We start from the raw sequence: 20,746 nt of genomic DNA, 5'->3' as shown, positions 1-20,746 counted from the left end.
TAACAGGGCTGCACGTCCCTCCCCAGCAAATCCAGCTCTGAAACAAGGGAGCACCTGGCACGTGGACAACTGGGGAATGGTTAGGTTTGTGTGTTGCTGTGACTGCAAGGCCACCAACTACTTCATCTCCACAACTTTGGGAAGAAACCACCCATGAGCCGCAGGGCTCTGGCAAGAGCAGGCGCTGCAGCCCAACGCAAGCTCAGGAACCAAGGTGGGAACGGTTTCCTCAGTCCAGGCAGGTGCTTCTCTCTCCTGGGAAGAACCCAGGAGGCAGACTCGGATCCAGGGGCAGGTGTGGACACAGGTTACAGTACACAATGTCCACTGAAGCTTCTGTTGTTTTGGACAGGCAAAGTTGGCAGGGGAGCGTGGAGCCCGTGCGATCCTTTTCGACATCACCGATGATGAAAGTGCTGCTGATCAGGTACAGACCCCAGTGATACCCTCAGCTAAAACACAGTGCTCCTGTCCCATCCCAAAACGTGCTCAGGGCAGAACCCCCCAGCCACCAGTGGGAGGTGCCAGGAGGATGCTGCTGGTGTTGGGTGTTGGTTCTTAGCCCACACAGAGGCTCTCCATGGCACATCCATGCTCTTAAAAGACATTGTCTGGTCAATCAGACTTCTCTGCGAGGAGCTGGATGCTTCCTCTTGGGAAGTCATAAATTTCCCATCTGGTCCAGACAGCCCAGTGTACCCCAGGAAGAGTGATTTCTCAAGTTTTCAAGCCAAAGTCACAACCCCCTGCTTTGCTGTTGGTGCAGATTTAACCTTGGTTAGACACCTCCAAAGGTTCCTTTCCCCAGCACTGTTGTCATCTCTGGAAGGGAATCAATTCCCCATCCAGATAATCCAGGGATATGAAAAGCATCCAGCTTTAGGTAGGGAGCAGACAGGGGAGCTGGTGCCTGACCTCATCCAAACTCTGGGCTGACTCCTTGCTGGATCCATCCCTTGTGGCTCTTTCATGCACTTAATTTCTGGTGCCAGAGAAGCACAGCAGCAGATTCATGCCCATGAGGTGATGCCGAGGTTGCTCAGATCCCAGTCTCTGCTCCCTACCCCGAGCCTTGGCTCCCACTTTTCCAGCTTTCCCATTCAGTACACCAAAGCCAAGAGTATCAAATCCTATCAACAATTCAGAGCCTTCAGCCTTGCCTCCCTGGTCTTCCTGACCATCTGCACCTCCATTCACATCTCCATCCCTGTGCACTCCCAGGTACCCCGCAGTGTATGGGAAGGGGTTACTGGCTCTGATGGCCACCCTGATCCACCTCAGTCTGGAGGAGAGCAGGCTCGGGCCTGCCTGTGCCAGGCTGCCTGGACCACAGTGGAAAACTGCTGGTGTCACAAGGAACAAGCAGAATGTCCTTAGGGAGGAGGGGAACTGGATGGGTCCAGAGCAGAGGAAGCATTTCTGTGTGCAGGGAACGCTTGGCAGTGCTGTTGGCACTTCCACAGGGAAGAGGAGGGACCAAGAGCTTTTGCACAGGGCCTTGAAAGATGCTCAGGAGACACCAAGCAATGTCTGATTGTGCATGAGGAGTCACCAGCAGGGAAAATGAAGAAACCCATGCTGTAAAACTGGTAAAAGAGAAGCTTCCATTGATTAATCATAGAGGGACAGTGTAACCTTGGGGGAGCAGTCAGTCTCTGAAGTGTTGCAAGAAGCATCATGAGGAATGGACATGCCTGGGGAGTCAGGATCACCCTTGTTTCAGGCTGTTCTGGATCAGCCCTCACTGTGTTTGTTTCTTTGCAGCTGAGGAAGCCCAGAGGCCTGAGCCAGCCCGTGGTCCTGATCAGGGGCCACGATGCTGAGCTCCTCATGGGCGTCGTGAACAAGAACAGAGAGGCCCACGTGAAGATAGAGGTCAAGGAGCCACCAGCTTGGGTGAGAGACACATGATTCTCACTGCCTCCTCCCTCCCAGCCTGCTGGGCTTTCCCAGAGAGGCTGAGCTTTCCTCCTCAGGGATGGAGATCAGGGCCTGTTGCAGGAGTTGTCTGTAGCATTCAGACATGCTCAAGGAAAGGCTCAAAAGCATTTTCAGCTTACTTAATTTCTTTTGCTTTAACATCATGAGTGAGCCAAGGGGATTCTCTGTCTCTTCAAGTAAGACCAAGCCTTGATTTTTTCATCTTGTGCTACCTTAGACCATGATCTCAAGGGAGCTGAGATGCTGCAAGAAGAGATACTCCATTCTTGTATAGATATGCAAGAAAGGCTGAACTGTGTTTTCATTTACCTGTAAAGAGTAAGGGGAGGAGCTTGGCTAAGGATGACACTTCCCAAGGCTGATGGTCCAGAAGAGATGGAGATTCCCATAGCCCCTAACTCCCACCAAGAGTAATTTCCACACAAGAGTAATTCCTGTCCTGTTTTATCCAACAGCCAGACTACGACGTGTGGATTCTTCTCACAGTGGTCAGCACTGTGGTCGTCATCATTTTGATTTTTGTTGTCCGCACAAAGTGCCAACTGAACAGGACTCAGGTGGGGATCTCATGGAGCAGACATGACTGGGCAAACAGGAATTCAGCAAAAGCAGGAACAGACACCTTTTGAGAGGGGAAATGGGTGGATAGTGATCGAACAGGGAGAACAGTCTTAAACTAAGACGAGAGATTTAGATTACATATGGGAAGAAATTCTTCCCCGTGGGGCTGGTGAGGCCCTTGGCACAAGTTGTCTAGAGAAACTGTGGCTGTTCTGGATCCTTGGCAGTGTCCTAGGCCAGACTGGACAGGGCTTGGAACAACCTGGGATAGTGGAAGATGTCCCTGCCCATGGCAGGGGAGTAAAATAAGATGAGCTTTAAGGTCTCTTCTAATCCAAACCATTCCAAGATTCTATGATTGTATGATTTAGTATTCTTAATAGAAATTAACAATTGAAATAATCATCTTCCAGAATCAGATGTATTTCCATATTTGAGACTATCCCATTTGTCCTCTAGAGAGACAATCCTTTGGGGATCAAAAATTCAGCACTGCTGAGTGATTTGAATGTTTAGGGCCAGATGTCTCCTGCTCATGACAAAGCCTACTCTGGCTGAGTCAGTGACAGAAAGTCACCCCTGCAGATGAGCATTGTCCCCAGATTTCTGATAATCCCATTTTGAGTACGGGAGGGCAGACTAAGGCTGAACTCTCCTCAAGTCCCGTCTGTCTCCACAGGACTCGGTGCAGCAGCAGACCCTGCAGGCCATCGGGCAATTGGCCACGCGCCGCTACCAGCCCCGGGCGCGGCCGGCCCCGCGCTGGGACTCGGCCAGCAGCTGCAGCTCTGCCCCGGTCTGTGCCATCTGCCTCGAGGAGTTCAGCGAGGGGCAGGTAGGGTTTGGCCAGGGCTGCACCACGCGTGGCTCTGGCTTCCCTGGTCGGGGGTCAGCAGGGGGAGCTGAGCACGGCAGGAGCTGGGAGATGCTTCCTTCCGAACTCCTGAGTGCTGGAAAGGGACTGCATCCGTGAGGTGTGCCTGGGCTGTAATGCCTCTGCTGAGGTCGTGTCTGCAGGCAGGTCTCCAGCTGTGGCTGTGGGGTAAAATGCCCATAAAATGCCCATGTTGAAATAGGGTAAAATTTGGTTTGCTGCTCCAGAGCACCCAGCCTGAAATCTCTCTATTCCCGAGGGCTTGCACCTCTCTGGATGTTCACAGAGCAGCACCAGAGGTGCTCCAGAGCCTCCTCCATGCACAGCTGGGCTGCAGATCCCTCACTGTTAGACATCTGTCCGTCCTCCAAGGCTCACTTCCATCAAGAAGGACCCATCCAGGTCTTGGAACCTGGTTCTCCTTGCTCATCTTCCTCCTCTCCACTTCTTTCTAGGAACTGCGGATCATCTCGTGCTCTCACGAGTTCCATCGGGAATGTGTTGACCCTTGGCTGCAGCAACATCACACGTGTCCACTTTGCATGTTCAATATTCTTGGTAGGGCTCAGACACAGCATTTCCTGGCTGGGGACAGGGCTGGGTGCAGGATTGTGCCCAGGAGCTCCAGTTACTCTTGGGAGATGGATCAACAGGTCTTTGTGTCCCTGTGGATGGAGTGGACAGGGGACTGTGTGCATGGAGAGGAGACCCTTGCCTTTGAGCCCACCAGGGTACAGTGAAGTGCTGGGCTTGGGCTGGGACCTGCACCGAGAGGGATTCCAGTCCTGTGACCTGTGGGGAAGGGAAGGTGGGATCTGGGGGTTGCAGCAGCAGGGAGAGCGCTGAGTGTGCAGGAGCATCAGGGTGGTTTGGTGGTGGCAGCGAGGAGTTGCAGAGTGGGACGTGGGGCCGTGGTGGGAGGGCAGTGGAGCATCGGTGCCGGGGTTGCTGCAGCTGGGCTGTGGAACGTGTGCTGGATACTCCCTTCTTTCTCCACAGCCAGAGACTCGGGGGACCAGGCCATGGCTGCCAGCTCCAGGCTGGTCCCTCAGGACATGGAGCCTGGGCGGCGACTCCACCTTTTCCGCCAGCATCCAGGACATGCCCTTTACCACCTCCCACACGCGTATCCTCAGAGGAACCTCAGGAGCTTGCCCCCAGAGCCAACCCACAGCAACCCCTTCTTCCACTCTCCAGAGCTCTCCCAGCTGGATTTTGGCACCATCCACTACGTGCCCTACAGACCGGCCACCTCCCTGCTGGCCTGTGGCCATGCGGCGTCGCTGGCCCCAGGCTCGCTGGGGCAGCATCTCCCCACCCCCTGTGCATGCGGGCAGGCGCTGGCAGCCCACAGGACGTGTCCGGTGCAGCCTCAGCCGCCCTGCGTGCCACCCAAGGCAGCCCTGGCACAGAAGCAGCACCGCGCGCCCGCCCTGCGCCGGGGGCTGGGCCACGGGCAGCAGCACAACAGCAGCGGCTCCGGGGAGAGCTACCTCACGGAGCACAGCGGCTACCTGGCCGACGGGCCGGGCAGCGACTCCAGCTCAGGGCCCTGCCACGGCTCCTCCAGTGACTCCATGCTGAACTGCACAGACGTTAGCCTGCAGGGTATCCACGGCAGCTGCTCCACCTTCCGCAGCTCCCTCAGCAGCGACTACGATCCGTTCGTGTACTGCAGCTCTGAGGGCCCCGCCACGGAGCACGGCCAGGAGCAGCTGCGGCCGCCCAGGGAGAGCCGGCCCCGCTCCTTGGACCTCATGGTGCCCCGGGGGGCTGCTCCAGCCAAGCCCCAGGTGCTCAGCCACATCCACTACCACCACCACCAGCACCACCACTACAGGCGGGACGCCGAGTGTCCCCCTGGGCGAGCCGGCCAGGGGCCGGGGCCACGCAGATCCCGCTACTCCGGGGCCAAGGTTGCTTTCCACGGTGGTCGTACACAAAAGAGGACTGAGAAAAGCCATCACTCTCAGCAGCCTCTGGAAAGCGGTGCCGTGCTGCAGGAGGCATCTCCAGCAGGACAGCCAGCCTGTCCCCAGGAAGGCTGGGACCCCCCTCACGCCCCCTCCACTTCTCCAAACAGGTTGGACGTCAGTGTAGATGCCAACAGACAATTGGGAGCAGCTGGCACACCCCCTGTCACGCTGGCCCCCAGACACAGCTTACAGAGCAGGCATCACCGAAGGAAAAGAAAGTGTCCCCTGGTGCCCGACCCTGCTCTCCTGCCCAAGGACTCAGCCAAGCCCAGAGCCTGCGACACTCACCTCCCTCCCGGCCATCCCTACCGCTGCTGTCCCGAAGCCCAGCCCCTGATCCCAAGCGCTCCCATGCCCGCCGGCTCCCGGCCGATCTGGAAGTGTTTGGTGCCACAGCCCAGCTCCGAGCTGAGGAAGCAGGAGGAGGGGTTGTCAGGACAGGAGAAAAACCGCTCGGTTCCTGCAGATTTCTCAGGGATGGGCACCTCCAGACACGGTCTGAGTGTCCACCTTCACTGCCCATCTCAGAAGGGTGGTCAGGGTAAGTCTGGCCTTCACCTCTCCTGGTAGCGAGCAGGTGAACGAGGGAGCTGGTTTGCTGAAGGAACTCCAGCTGCCAGGACAGCTGGTACCTTCTTGATGGGTTTTCCTACAGGAGCACTGACTGCAGGAGCAATTCCAGAGCTCACCTGTGAGGATGATGGCCTGAATGATGAGCAAGTGTGTTAAAGAGTTCACCAAACCCTAAAATGCTGCAACTGAGAAATAAGGTGGCTAATTTTAATTAAACATCTCTAGCAGCTGGAGTATATCCCAAAGGAAGGCATGGGAGCGCATTTTTCAGTGTCCTTGCACCAGTCTGGGTGTCTTATTGGCAGACTCGTTACCACTAAAGCTTTCTGGGCTCCAGTTTTAGCCAAGCCCAGGTAACTGGAATCAGTAAGAAAGGAAGTGTGTGTGGCCCGGGGTAGTAGAACAGACTAATTGAGTTGCTGGATTTGCACATCCCTCATTTCTCACCTGCCTCTGTTGCGTGGGAGTTGCTTTTTTAGTGTCTTTTGGAAATCAGATGTAATTAAAGTTTGGCCCTCAGCCTAACTGCTGCACGTCTCTCACAAAGAGAGGGAAAATGCCTTTGAGACAAGTGTCTTTGAAGGAACCTGAGTTTAGCTCCCAGGTCTTGCTCTCTCAGGTCCTCTGAAGGCAGCAAACTCTGAGTCAGCAGGGGCAGGCACTGGCTGGGAGCAGAGCCTGGCTCCCTTCCTCTCCCTGCCACTGACTCATTGCAGGTCCTCGGGCAAATCCTTTTGATTTAGGTACCAAACACAGATCTGGCTGTCTAATTTCTGTTAAAACACTGGCCTTAAACTCATGACTCACTGTGCCCATTGTGCTGCAGAGATAATAACTTCCTCCCCGTGCTTGTCTATCCAGCCCCACCCCACGCCCAGGCTCCTGGTGCTGAGGAGGCAGTGGGGCAGGGGAGGCTGGATGGGCACGGGCCTGGCTCCCTGCAGCCTTCTGGCCTCCCAGACCCCCAGGAACAGATACTTTTCCCAGGTGCAGGAGTGCCTGACACTGCAGATAGGTGATAGGGAGGTTCTTGCAAGGCCTGGAGGGATGCTGGTGTTTGGAGAGATAAGGAGGCATCAGGGCAATGATGTCTCTGGTTGCAGGGAGCTCTGAGTGCCCTCCCAGGGTACACCACATGGAGAGAGCCCTCCTGGCTCAGGGCAGGCTGCTCAGGGCTTGCTTTGAGCTCCCAAATGAACCTGGGAGGGCTCCAAGAGCAGGAGTCTGTGCACCTAACACGGGGTGCTAGGCATTGCAAGGTCCATGCTGGGATGCTTCTGTCTCTTTGGAAATGGTCCCAGTGCCCCCAGTCTGTGCCCACCTCCTGATGACCCTCTGACCCCACCCAGAGCCAGTGCCAGCTGCTTTGCCATGCACACCAAGCCTTCATTCCCTCTTCCCTCCCCATTCCAGCAGATGGAAGGACCAATGTATCTGCAAGTGCTGTGAATCTATGTCTGTTTACTGCACTTGCTTTGTGGATGCTCTCAGAGCCAGAGAGAGTCACAATTCCCTTGCAAGATTGAGAGACTACATAGATTCAGGATTTAACTTTATTAAGAGCAGAGGAAAGAGCACAGAGGTTGTGCAGGGCTTGTGCAAGGCTTATGCAGAAAAGCCACCAAGCTGAAAACACTGGTTGACGTAACACTCTCTCTGAGTTATAATCACATTGGTTCTTTATCTTGGGAAAGGTATAAATCAATAGAGAAGAAGTAAAAAAGAGCAAAGAACAATCTCAATAGGCAGTCCCATGCAAGCAGGACACAAAACACAGACAGGGAGACCAAGGAAAAATGCATCTCTGACTCCAGATAAATGGCATAAGGCTAAAAATATAAGTGAATGAATTAGAAAGCCCAGCTTTAAATTAAAGTTTTGACATAAACTTTTCAGAAACACAGTTTAAAAGAAAAGCAAACAGCGGGACCCTGTAATTCCTAGGTGAAATTACAGAGAGGAGAAGTGTGTGCCTGTTCTGGTGGCATGGAAGAGAAGACACTGCACTAAGGAGAGCGTGAAGTCCAGTGATGAGTGACACAAAAATCCCCAATTGCCCCCAAGTAAGAGGGTGGCATTAGGGTTTACAAGACTGTCAGCACAGGCTGCAAAGAGAAGCCTACATAGACAGGAGAGTCTTAAGAGAATATTGCTAAAATAAGCAGTCAAAAGATGCTTTTGGGCACAGGGATCATCGACAGCCCCAGAAAAAGGGCTGGTCAAGCAGCAGGGCAGGGGGGACACTTGGAAACTGCTCTTCCAAAGCCAAGGCTTGGCTGGAGAAGAAAATCAGAACAGAGCTGATGCCAAGTGAAGTGCAGAGCCATGGAGACAGGCCAGGGAATATTTCTGTGAACAGCTTGTGTAAAACAGACTATTAATGCAAATGATTTCAGCTCCATCAGAAGGGAGAGGGCTGCCTGGGGTTCTTCAGGCCTAGGGAGTAACATGGGTCTGAGGGGTGTCGGGGGCTGTAAGTGCATATAAAAATATGTCTTTATTGCATAGTGATCACCAGGGGAGTGCTTGGGGAGGTTCTCACCTGGCTCTGTTCAGGGCAGGGGGGGCAGGATCCCTCACAGATCAAATCACCAGTTTGAGCACTTTGAAATACAGTGGAGAGTAACAAATTGCCAGGGGTACAGATTACCCACTGGGCATCCTGCAGGGCTCAAGCACACAGCTGATAAATCCTGAATGTGGACTGCAATCTCTTATCCATGCCCAGAGCCAGGAGGAAAAGCTGAGGGCAATATCAGCTGGAAATAGCTGAAGCCACAGAACGATGAGCCTGACTTTCCAGCCAAGCAAATCGTTAAAAATTCAAATACAGGGTCTGACTTGTAGGCACATGGCTGAATGTGAAAACTAGGGGAGGAGGCAGCCCAGTTTTTGTAGAGAGAGATAAAACCTGGCAGATCTTTTAGGGTAAGGAAGCTCTAAAAGGATAAAAGGGAAGGTGCCCTCACAGGTAAACAACTCACTGAAAAAGGAGACGAGTTCAGGTCAGACTTAATAGAGGGTTATTACTCAGAGAACGTGAAAAGTGGAGTTCTCCAACTGTCTGAACCGTCCAGAAAGTTCATAAATATTCTGGACAAGGAGAGAAGATAGCAAAGTGTGTAACATATAAAATCCATAAGGATGTCAGCATTAAAACTGGATACAGTGTTAGAGGAGAATCTCCTGCTGCTGAGCTGTCGGGTGAGAGCATGGTGGGTGAAATCCCCTGTAACAGCACAGAACGCCACACACGAGCAGAGGCACTTTTAAGTAAAAATCACGTTACTGTTATCATTATTGTTTTTATTATTATCATCATCATTAGCATTAGCTGGCTGGGAAGTATGTGGGACAAACAGAAAGTGCCTTTATGCAGGTGTGTAAGTCTGTGGTGATCTCACAGCTCCTGATCACCAAAAAGGGTGGAAAAAGAAAGAGAAATCAGGCTTGGAAGGAGGGCAGAAAGGTATCTGGTGTAATCCCAGCAATGGGTTTTTCTGAGAAAATAGAATGGTGAGACCTTCATGTGGGAAAAAAAGTGATTAGCAGAGGATATGAAAGAGAGGATATGAAATTAGGAGAGCAGAGGAGAAGGAAGATAAGAGAGTACTTAGAACAAAGTAATTGATGGCATCAAACAGGAACAAGAAGCTTTAAAACACCCAAAAGGCAACACATGTTGCGTAGTGAAACCGGTGCTGATTGCCCAGGGGATGTAGATGCCAGAAGTAAAATGGTTTTGAGAGCCCAGATCAAGAGGTAGCAAATGCAGAGATGCAAATCCACCCTCTGGCTCAGGAAGTTCCTAAACCAGGGCTTCCAGAAGCTGCTGGTGCTCCTGTGGGATGCAGCACCCTCCAGGTGTGTGCTTACCTCACCCAGCTGCCAAGTGAGGCTGAATCTTGGTCCACAGCCCCTGGAGAAATTCCACTTGTGCAGGCAGTGCCATGCACTGGCATCGCAAGGAATAATGCTCTGGATGATCCCAAAGAACCTTGCATGATCTTGGAGTTTATGCCTCTTCCTTGAGCTCCTCCATCAGCCGTTCTTGGCGGGCTTTGCCTCAAGGTGCATCCCTGACTCTTCTGTTGCCTGGGAAAGGCCACACCTGGGAGTTGTGTCCCTGGAGAATCAATCCTGGAGCAATGCTAATGGATCCTCTTAAGGGAAGACAGACAACTGGCAGTGAATTCCAGCTGGATGGCTTCCTGAACCCGGAAAGCATCCCAGAACAGCCACATTACTGCAGCACAGGCTGATGAAATCCCTTGATTTCTCTCCCTGGGAAATCTCACCCCCTGCAGTGCACTCCACATCCTCCCCCTCTCCTCCCTCCTGCTCATCCTAAGTCCCTTTCATGTCACATCTTTGATCTTTACTAGGGAGGGGGAAAGGGATTAGAGGGCAGAAAAAGACCACCCTTAATACCCAAAGAACATGATTTCTGTGGTGTCATCAAGGTGTGCTCCAGGTCTGTTCCCTGCCACGGCCAGTCCAGCAGCCGAGGTTCTCCCACCTCTCCCAGTTCATGATCTTTTCTTAGCACAAGCAGGGGACACTGATGCAGGCACAGCTTTCAAAAAATATTTTAGTAATGTTATTTAAGAGTGAAGGCATGTGAACACAGAGGGCTTGAAGCTGGACAGTCTCTTTTTGGGTTGCACATAAGCTGGTGATAGAGGGAGCAGTTGGAAATGGCTTATTCCACAAACTTGTGACTCAAGTCACAAATGCAAGGTACGCTTAAACTCTGTCTTCAGGTGCTATGACCATGCTTGCACATGTGTGTACATGTCTAATACCATGTGCATTCATTTTCCCACATTGATTAGCTATGCTTTTCCAAGCAGAATCTCATTTGTTTGTTTTCTTCCCACATCTTTAATTTTCAAGGCTCTGCTCCTACAGCTGGTGATACATAATCAACAAGAATTCATTCTGACTGTTCTGAAAAGTTCTTTTAAATTGCCCTCAATGAATCTCTTAAGTGGGCATTTCTTTCCATTGATCTCAGAAACATTCAAGAAAAGGGAAATAGGAAAAAAAGGTCTGTATGCCTTTGCTGGGCTTTGCTGACCTTGTGTAAGAGTTCTGGGCAGGCTTGGGAGACATCTGGGAAGGGACCAGATGTGGTGTGTGTGACAACAGGCAGTGACTTAGAAAGGGGCTGTCTGGAGCTGTGACTTGGGTGCACCTTTTTAGGCAGCCCTTTTGTTGGATGGTTCCAAGTAAACTGCTCAGCACCTGCCTGTCAATAATTCTCTAGGCAGAAGGGGCTGGGGAAGAGCCTGGGTCTGAGCTGGGCTCAGAAGCAATGTGTACAACCTCTTGAGCACTCTGGAACATGTGACGTTGCTGTCTTGCATCCCTGCTCTCTGCTTTTATTGCCTGGAGTTTCAGTTGCCCCCTGGCTCTTGAGATATGAATTGGTGTTACTTTCTGTTCCTAATAATTTTTGAATTCTGTACAGATTTTCACAAAGAAAAAATATCAAAAAGCCTGAAAAGCAAACACCTGGTAGTGATGTGAATCCTGGGGCGCCCTTAGCTTGCCTCTTCTGAATTACATAAGGAGTAGCTTGGTGTCTTAAGATCTTATTGTACTTCACCTTAGAGGAATAAACTGGCTGAGAGGTGGCCAGAAAACTCCCTCTGAAAAACTGGGAGAAACCTCCTAGAATCATGCAAAATCCTGAATTGGAAAGGACCCACACAGATCATCCTGTCCAGTCCCAGTCCCTGCCCAGGACACCCCAACAATCCCACCCTGTGCCTGTGAGTGTTGTCCAAACGCTCCTGGAGCTCTGGCAGCCTCAGGGCCGGGACCATTCCCTGGGGAGCCTCTTTCAGTGGCTTACTGGCTTTTTTAGTAGCTTTCATTTAGTGTTTTTTCCTGCAGCATGTGTTCTCTGGATTTCAGGGTCAAGGCCCCAGCCACTGCAGAGCCTGGGAATATTCAGCCAGGTGTAGCTGACACTTTTCTTTCTCCTTTTCTTTGAATGCAGGATCTGAAGAGGAGGTTCAGGATGTCCATGAACACTCAGTTTAATAAAACACTGGCCTGTTTGCTCGCTGGGAGCTGGAGTGGACACAGATGTTGATGGAGCTGCTCACATCTGGCTCTGCCTAGCCTGCTCTGCTGAGACACGGACTGCCAAGAGCAACGGGCCGCTCATGGTCTCCTGACACGTCCCCACACCCTGACGGTCACAATTAGAGCCCTGCTCTCCAGGCCCCATCTCCTCTGAAGGCACAGGCAGCCCCTCATCATCCCATGGCGTCGCTCCAGGCCGGGCAGGGCTCCCAGGGAGAGCTCACCGAGTGAGTGCAAGCTGCTATTTTGGTGTGTTTATGCCACAGAAGGTTTTGCTAAACACTGCAAAAATAAACAAGCCTTCGAGACCAAAAGCTGCAGAAATTACTTTCTGTGGCCTGGTAGCTCCTGACTTCATTTCCTCACTTAGGTCAAAAGCCAGATTTCTTCAATTAACTTTTCCATGCTTATTTCAGACACAGGAACAAGCTATTCTCCATCTCACCGTTCACAGGGCTGCCCTGCAAGGTGCTGCTTCTGACTTCAGTGAAAAACCAAGAGCTCTCACCACTTTTGGTCACCCCAAAGTCCCTCAGCTGATGCCATCTCAGCCACTGGCTGTGTTTGCCAGCAACAGGAGAGGGGAAGACGCAGGGACATCAGCATTTCTGGGAATGAGCTGGGTCAGACTCTTTCCATTGCAAAGAATCCACCCTCTCATCTGGCAATGTGAACAAGTTTCTCACTCACCCTCTAACTCCTCCACCTACCCTCAAATAGCTCTCATGGCCAGCCCTGCTAAGAGCATATTTCAAACACATCTCAGATGTCCCTGTAACAGGAGTCATGGAAAATCCTGGAGTTCACATGGCTCCTGCTTCTCTTTCCTCTCATTGCCCCAAGACGCAGCAAAAATTCCCAGCAAAAGCCTCCATAACAAACGCAGAACAGAGCCTTCTCCATCAGCCAGACTTACCTTCATATTCTGAGACGCCTGAAATCCTTCAAAAGGATTTTTCTATCTTTTCCAACATTCTGATGATTCAGGGAGAAAACTTGAGAAATCATCAAGCTCTGGTTTATTACTTTTCTCCTCCCCCCACCATTTATGAGTATTTTGGGTTTTTCTGAATGTCACTAGTTCTTATTTCCTGCATCTCATAATTTGCAGACATTCAAGCAAAATAAAAGCTGCCAAATTCAAAACAAATAGAACCTATGCAGCTTTCAAACAGCAGAAAATTCCTGTCAATTCCATTGCCCTAAATGATCAGTCAGGCCAGAGAATCAGCCAGATTCAGCACATTTCTGTGGCACCAACTGCTTCCAAGCACAAGGAGGCTTTGGTGAGGTTACAGCACTGGAGCTGAAGCTAACTCCAACAATGTGAAACTTGATTTAGGGACAGACTTTCCCATCTGCTCAGTAAAGTTTCCTGTGTCTTCCTTTGAAGCAGCTGCTTCTCAAGAGACCACAGTGGTGATGCAGTCCCAGTTCAGCATAGTCCTCTGTCTTCCTTTGTTGGTGGGAAAGCTTTTTACAGGGTTTGCTGCCCTTAATCCTCGAAAAAGGCATCTTTGCTAATGCTGCTAATCAATCCCTGATAGTCAAGTGATCAATCAATAGCACTGTTTTAAAGCCAACACTGGTCCCTTGTGCTCATTCCTTGTCTCCTGTGACCAGGCCCCTGTGGGACCTTTCAGTCTAGGGAAGAGCTGAATTTATCAAAGAACCCAGCAGAGTTAGATTTAGACCTTGCCAGGCTCTTGCTTGTCCTACAGTGCAAGCAGAAGACACAAGCTCAGAAGTTTTCTCCTGTGCAGGGAAGTCAGTCTTAAACTAGAGGAAAAAGCCAGGAGTGGGTCTGGCTTCACCCCGTTCAGCTTTTCGTGCTCCTGGTCCTTGTCTGAACCAGCTCCCTGGGTCCTTCACCATCCTGGAGGGCTCAGAGGCTTAACAGAGGGGACGTTCATGAAGTCAGGGTGCTCCTACTGCTTTTTTTAGGATTCAGGAAGGCAGAGAGCCTCTAGGGATGCATTTCACTGCTCAAATGAACAAGTGCAACTCTGAAGTCTTTTCTTTCCCTCCTTATCCCTAACAAAAGAGGAGATTCCTGAATTTGTGAGCCACAAGCTTCTTTGGGAAAGCGGTCAGCAAAACAAACTCATGCACCCTCTCCACTCCCATCTGCAGTGTCACCAGGCTGCCAGGGCAGCACCTGCTTCCAAGTGTGTCCCTTTCCTGACCTCAGGCTGCTGCTCCTGTTCACGTGGAAAATGCTGGAGTGCAGCTCTGCCTCAGTGGAGGCTCAGGGGAGGAGAGGGAGGAACTCTCTGGGAACTTGGGTTTGAAAGGATCCTCTTCAGTAGATCGATGGCTGTCCTTGGCTGCCTGGAAAGGAATCAGCATCAGAAAATAGGGAATGGTTCCTCACAGTTCTTTACCTCTGGCTTCGGAGTGATGCTTTTTGAGTGTTCAGTGCCTGTGGGCTCCACCATGGAATTTCTCCAGCATCCCTGCAGTGAGACAGAGCTCATTTTCCTTCTTTGCATCCAAAGTCACAGCTGAAAACTGATGCAGGCCAGAGCTTCCCAAGCTCCCTCTATCCAAAGTGAAGGTCCAGCCCTTCCCAGGAGCTCCCACCACCTGAACTGGGCATATGGTCAGGCTGGCTGGATGTCTCCCTTCCTGCACAAATCCCTCAGATCCTTTGGAAATGTGAATATCACTTCATTTTGTTGTTGCTTTTTGTTTCCTTTGGTTTTCTTGCTGAGTCTGGCCTGGCTCTCAGGGCTTGGGAAGAAATTAAGACCCGGGGGGGGGGGGGGGGGGGGGGGGGCGGGAAAGACCACATACAGGGAAAAAAAAAAAAAAAGAATACGTTTTATATATATGCAAAACTGTGTATTTATGTCAGATAAACACAAAGATGTGTGAATATGCTGATGTGCTCAGAAATATATTTATTTACTAATATATTTATCCATGTACCGGTCTGTTGCCTGTGTTTGTTTACGCTGCGCTGGCGGAGCCCGCGGAGAGGGACCCGGGACGGGCCCGGCCGTGACAACGCGACCGAGCCCAGAGCCCCCGCCCGCTCGGGCCCACAACCAGAACCGTTCCCGTTCCCGTTCCCGTTCCCGTTCCCGGGCGGATCCAGAACCAGATCCGTTCCCCTTCCCGGGGCGGATCCAGATCCGTTCCCCTTCCCGTTCCCGTTCCCCTTCCCGGGGCGGATCCGTTCCCATTCCCGTTCCCGTTCCCGTTCCCGTTCCCGTTCCCCTTCCCGTTCCCCTTCCCCTTCCCCTTCCCCTTCCCCTTCCCATTCCCGTTCCCCTTCCCCTTCCCCTTCCCCTTCCCGTTGCCGCGGCCGCGGCGCAGGCGCAGAGCGGGCCCGGGGCAGCGATGGCCGCCATCTCGCTGGAGACCGTCCCCAAGGACCTGCGGCACCTGCGCGCCTGCCTGCTCTGCTCCCTCGTCAAGGTGGGACCGGGAGGTGCTCGGGGACAGGGGCTGGAACGGGGATTTCTCCGCGCCGGCCCCGGACCTTTCCCCGCGCGGCTTAAGCCTGGCAGTCCCTACCGGGCCGTTCTCCCCGGCCCCGGCCGTTCCCTGCGCCGGCTCTTCTGCCTCTCGGCCCCGGCCCGAGCCTTTCTGCCCTTCCCGGCCCTTTCCCCGTCCGTTTTGGCCCTCCTTGTCCCTCCCATCCCTGCCCGGCCTCCCCGCTCCGTTCCCGGCCCTTCCCCGCCCGGGCCTTTCTCCCTCCGCAGCCTCCGTGCGCTCCCTGGCCCCGGGCCCTCCTTCCCCGGCTCCCGGCTGCTCCTGCTCCCTGACACCCGTGTCCCCTTAGACCATCGACCAGTTTGAGTATGATGGCTGTGACAACTGCGAGACTTACCTGCAGATGAAGGGGAACCGCGAGATGGTCTATGACTGCACCAGCTCCTCTTTCGATGGGTGAGTGAGGCTGGGCCCGGCTCTGGTCCCTCTGGAGCCTAGGGACACTGAAGTGGCACTGTGGGGTCACCCAGCAATGAGATGTCCCCTCACTGCCATCCTTCCCGCAGGATCATTGCCATGATGAGCCCTGAGGACAGCTGGGTCTCCAAGTGGCAGCGGATCAGTGAGTAATTTGGGAGCTGGAGATCCCTTCTCTAGAAACCCTTCTCAGGGGCAGTGAGAGCTGCTGGTTGGGCTGTGGCCCCTCAGTGAGGGGACATCTGCACAGGTTGAGGATTCCCACCTGGCTGCTCCACGTGGGGTAACTCAGGGTTTTCTTTCCTGCAGGTACCTTCAAGCCAGGTGTCTATGCAGTGTCTGTGACCGGCCGCCTGCCACAAGGTACCTGAGTGATGGAGTCAGGGTTTGGGGCTCTGTGAACACTCAGGGAACATGACACATGGGTGATGGGAGCAGCAAAGGTGACTGCGAGGAGGTGCTGGACTGGAGAGGGAGTTTCAGGGTTCAGCACTGTACCTGCCAAAAGTTTATATTGTAAACTGCCGACTAAAGCCTGGCTGTGAGAGGGATGAACTGGGATTAATGAGTGATTTGGAAAGCGAGCACATCTCAAACCATTCAGCTCCGGGAAAACAGGGAGTTTTGTTCATACAAAAGGGTTTTGTGGGATGGGGTGCTGTTGTGGCAATCCCAATGAGCACACCCCTCCTCCTGCACGAAGGGCTCGTGCCATGTGTGTTTACAAATGGAGTGGAAGGTGCAGAGGATTTTCTTTATCTCTGTAATGCAGAAAAGGCATCATCCATCCAGCTGAGTTCCTGTCCAGTATGTAGCCCCAGAGTAGTCGCCTAACCCAGGAGTGAATCCCAAACTCCTCAGGTGAAAGCTATGCCTGTGTCTGGCATCTGAGGTTCCTTATTTCTGACTGAGCTCTGCTTTGGGAAGAAGCTGGAAACATCATGAGGCCAGAAGCTGAGCCCTTCTGACACAGCCAGGCACATCTGAAATACCCACGGTTTAAATGGAGTATCAGGGAAAGGTTCTTCTCACAGATGATGGTGGGGTACTGTACAGGCTCCCCAGGGGATGGCCACAGCCCTAAGGCTGGCAGAGCTCCAGGAGTGTTTGCACAACATTCCCAGGGATGCACAGGGTGGGATTGTTGGGGTGTCTTGTGCAGGGCCAGGACCATGGACTGCCATGTCCCTTCCAACTCAGGATATTCCATGATTCTTTAAAGGAAGATGATTGTCCAGTTGTATGTGACAGAACCACCAGATGTTCCCAGGGATCCTCATTCCAGGAGAAGACTGAAATATGTTTGTCTCCTTGCTGCAGGGATTGTCCGAGAGCTGAAGAGCCGTGGCGTGGCCTACAAGTCTCGGGACACAGCCATAAAAACATGAAGGGCCCTTGTGCTGCCCGGAGATCCCAGTGCTGCATGGAACAGGCAGTGGGCACTGCTCCAAAACCTGTCAGCTGAGTCTGCTGCCTCGGCTCCCCTCGCTCGGTACCTCTGGACTGTGCCACACTAGAGACCACAGACATTTACCTGAGCCTTGACATGGGGGGAGGGTGTGAGTGGGGCTGGGAAGGGGTGTTCAGTCCAGATGCCCAAGCTTTTTTACAGTTGGTGTGGGAAAGAGGGGATTTGGGAAATAGCTGAGTAAACAGTTCAATAAAACACTGCCTGGTCAGGGCTGGGTCCAGCCTTCACTCTGTCACTGGTTTCACCGCTGTAGGGTGGTGAGGTGGGGGGCTCACACTCGCCCCCCTGCCTGTGCCACACTGTTCAGAACCTGCAATTGTCACTGCTTGTGCCATGGGCCACATTCCTGCCTCAAGAGGGAGATCCTGCCCTGGCTGTGCTGGGTTTCCTTCCCTGTGGGAAACCTGCAGCTCCCAGCTGGATGGAGCAGGTATGGTGATGGCCAACAGAGGTCACGGAGCCCTGGGCCTGCAGGTCCTGTACAAGGGCTGCAGGAGCAGGATGGAGCTTCCAGGACCATCCACTGGCTGTTGCTGGGCTCCAGGGCAGGCTGAGCAGGACAAGCCCATTGCTGCTGTGGCTTGGAGGCAGCACCAGGCTTCGCACATGAGAGGGGTGGACAAGCAGGGCTGGAAACACCTACCCAACCTTCTATTCTGGGGATCTGACTGTTACAAGTGTCAGTTTAGTGTCTGTAACACTTGAACTCCTGAGGGATTTGGCCTCCTTAGCTTGGGTTGTTTTGTTTCAGTTCAGCAGCAGCCACCGATCACGAAGGGCTGAGTCCTTGATCAGTAGTTGTACTCTGAGCTCCAGAAAACGCTTCCAGGTGCAGATCACCTTTTGTGGGAAGAGCTGGGAGCACGTCAGCCCCTGATCTGCTGGGTAGACAGAGCAGCAGGTTCGGTTCTGCTGTCAAAAGGGGGAGTTGACCTCGACTTTCACACAGTCCTGGTGAAATCAAAGCCCTTGAGCTGCCTGGTGAATCACCCTTCAGGCTTGCTGGGTTGCAGTCTGGGCAGGAGATGGACCTTGGGAATTCCCAGTAGGTCCGGCCTGTGGGACAGAGGTGTGACTGTGCCAGCAGCCCAGGGCCTGCCTCTGCAGCATGCTCAGCTTTAGGCATTCTGAACATGGACTCTGGACTCTGGAGGGCAGCTTTGGTCCTGCTGTGCCATGAGGGACACAGGGTGACCTGGGATCCCCCCAGATGCATTCATCCCCTGTGGAATGGTCTGGGAAAGCTGCAGCCAGGGCTGTCTGGGCAGCCCAACATGTTCAGGAAGGGAACAAGGAGGATGAAATGGGTGGCTCTTTCTCCAGCTGGCTTGAGATGGGTCTGGGCAGCAAGGCTTTGGCTCCAGGCGGGCTGGGAGGATGTTGGATGACAGATCACCCCGCTGCCGTGCCCGGTCCAGGGAGCCTCACACTGGCAGTGCCAGCGGGTGGCAGCACGGTCGTGTGCTGGAGCTGGGGAAGTGCTGAGACCGACCGAGGCACAAGATCATTTCCTGCTGTTTCACAACACCTTTCGATCCAACTGCCTTCCCTTGGCTGCAGGGAATTTCCATGCTAGAGCTGCTCCAAGGCCGGAGCCACATCAGGACGCAGGACCCTTGTCCCCTGGCTCATGATGCAGAGGAGGTGATGAGAGGACTCTGCACAGGACCCCGAGCAGGATGGGCTTGTTTGGCTGGGGCTGCTGTGAGGCCGAGCCTCCGTGGTTCTTATCTCCCTTCCTGGGAAGCTGCAGTCACCGCTCAGGGCTTGGAACTTTGCTTAGGGGATTGTCCCCAGGGAGCAGTGTGCCCTGTCACTGTCCCTCTGGGGGAACAGGAACCCTGCAGAAGCCCGAGTGCCCCGGGATGTGTAAAGACTGGCAGGAGCTGCAGTGCAGATGCAAAGGAGCCATCCCCCTGAGCAAAATGAAGGTGGTGGTCCTTGAAAGCCGCACCTCCTTGTGCCCGCAGCGCTTTTCCAAGAACACAGCGCCTCTCACCAAGCTGAGCCCATTCCCTGCGAGCTCCCAGGCTGGGCCCGCATCCACACCGCGCAGCCCCGGGGATGCTCTGCTCCCGCAAGGCTCCCAAAAGCAGCCCTTCAGTGACACTCCAGCCCCGGAGCTCTCTGGGGTTTGTACCAGCAAGAAAACAAACGATGCAGAGCTTTATTCGCTGCAAAAAGTAGGGCAGGGAGCTCTCACGTTGAAGAAACTGGAGGAAAAATGTGCGCCAGCAGCCGGAGTGGGAAATCGGGAGAGAAAAGCGTCAGCGGGCTGGGAGCTGAGATGAGTCAGGACAGCTCCTCCCCCTGCACCAAATGACGCTCAAATATTTCAGGGAGGCCCGAAAATGCTGCAGGTTTGGCAAGTGAGCAGCCTGGCAGCTCAGGCGGTGAGGCCAGGGCAGCCCCGGCAGCGGGGCAGCAAACACGAGCCGCTGGATTTTTCTGGGGCTTTTGAGAACCGATACCCCAGCTCTCCCGCCGACCAGAAAAGCGACTTTCCAAACCGCAGAGCCCTCGGTGCCTCTGCAGAGGCAGCTGCCGGGAAATGCCTGTCCCCACCTGCGCGGGGTCCTGCCCACAGCCGGCTCACAGCAGCCTCGCTTGGGCCAGGGCTCCAGGGGAAGGGGGACGGGTGTGAGAGCACACTGGATCCTGCCAGGATCTGGAAATGGCCTGTAAAGGGCACCTGGAAATGGAACATCCACTCCTTGTGAGCTCAGGGCTGTCTGCAGAAAGTCCTAAATTGCTTCATGGTGGATACCTCCAAACCCACGGGTCTGTCCACAGAGTTTGTGTCCTGGAGTCTGGTGGGGGGTCCTAACCCTCCTCTAGACTGAGAGCTTTCACCTCCCTGGTCTGCTCTGTCATGGGAAGGGAGATGTCAAGGGTTGTGGAATCTCAGCTCGGTAGTGGAGGTGGCTGGGGATGCTGACGACACGTTTCCTGAGGGCACATGGCAAAGTGAAAGCACAGCTGAAGTTCAAGAAGGAATTTGAGAATTTGATGGTATCTCCCCATCCCCAGCTCCCCCAGACGCCCTGCTGCATCCCAGGTGGCACTTGTCCTTCCCTTCTCCCAGCCAGCTGCATCTCACTCAGGCTGATGCTGGTGCTGGGCTGGAAGGGGCTTTTCCCCTCCAAGGATGGTCCTTCTGTAGGGACAGTTGCAGAAGAACCACTGAGTGCCCAAACAGAGCCCTGGGACTTGTTTTGGGGAAGGACATTGCACCTCTGGTCCCTGGGTGTGTGGTACAGGGCAACACTCTGTGGCTGCAGGATCCGTCCCCTTGGCCAGGTGGGGGCTTTGGAACAGCACAGCTGGCCTGGAAAG

The 20,746-nt window shown here is 53.5% G+C and overlaps 2 protein-coding genes across 2 annotated transcripts in view; both read left to right on the top strand.

Moving 5' to 3' along the window:
* Positions 1 to 14,949, top strand: part of RNF43 (ring finger protein 43) — a 43,180-nt gene extending 28,231 nt beyond the window's left edge. The window contains exons 3-9 of the mRNA XM_086859426.1: positions 353 to 427; positions 1,765 to 1,896; positions 2,397 to 2,498; positions 3,182 to 3,337; positions 3,832 to 3,934; positions 4,376 to 5,893; positions 11,933 to 14,949. Coding sequence (XP_086715552.1) covers positions 353 to 427; positions 1,765 to 1,896; positions 2,397 to 2,498; positions 3,182 to 3,337; positions 3,832 to 3,934; positions 4,376 to 5,893; positions 11,933 to 11,976 — 2,130 coding nt within the window. The 3' untranslated portion in view covers positions 11,977 to 14,949. The remainder of the gene's footprint in view (positions 1 to 352; positions 428 to 1,764; positions 1,897 to 2,396; positions 2,499 to 3,181; positions 3,338 to 3,831; positions 3,935 to 4,375; positions 5,894 to 11,932) is intronic.
* A 110-nt stretch (positions 14,950 to 15,059) lies between these two features.
* Positions 15,060 to 17,618, top strand: SUPT4H1 (SPT4 homolog, DSIF elongation factor subunit). Its single transcript, XM_086859448.1, has 5 exons — positions 15,060 to 15,444; positions 15,812 to 15,918; positions 16,029 to 16,084; positions 16,249 to 16,302; positions 17,260 to 17,618. Exons 1-5 carry the CDS (start codon positions 15,367 to 15,369, stop codon positions 17,325 to 17,327), a joined length of 363 nt encoding a protein of 120 aa, XP_086715574.1. The 5' UTR covers positions 15,060 to 15,366; the 3' UTR covers positions 17,328 to 17,618.
* The last annotated feature ends 3,128 nt before the right edge of the window (positions 17,619 to 20,746 follow it).

The sequence above is a fragment of the Cyanistes caeruleus genome, chromosome 21, assembly GCF_971803275.1.
Source record: "Cyanistes caeruleus chromosome 21, bCyaCae1.hap1.1, whole genome shotgun sequence".
NCBI lineage: Eukaryota > Metazoa > Chordata > Aves > Passeriformes > Paridae > Cyanistes > Cyanistes caeruleus.
This window is presented reverse-complemented; position numbering and strand designations above follow the sequence as displayed.

Coding starts and splice junctions, on each gene's coding strand:
- SUPT4H1 (XM_086859448.1), top strand. CDS start 15,367: ATGGCCGCCATCTCGCTGGAGACCGTCCCCAAGGACCTGCGGCACCTG. Junction 15,919..16,028: donor ACCAGCTCCTCTTTCGATGG/GTGAGTGAGGCT, acceptor TCCTTCCCGCAG/GATCATTGCCATGATGAGCC. Junction 16,085..16,248: donor CTCCAAGTGGCAGCGGATCA/GTGAGTAATTTG, acceptor TCTTTCCTGCAG/GTACCTTCAAGCCAGGTGTC.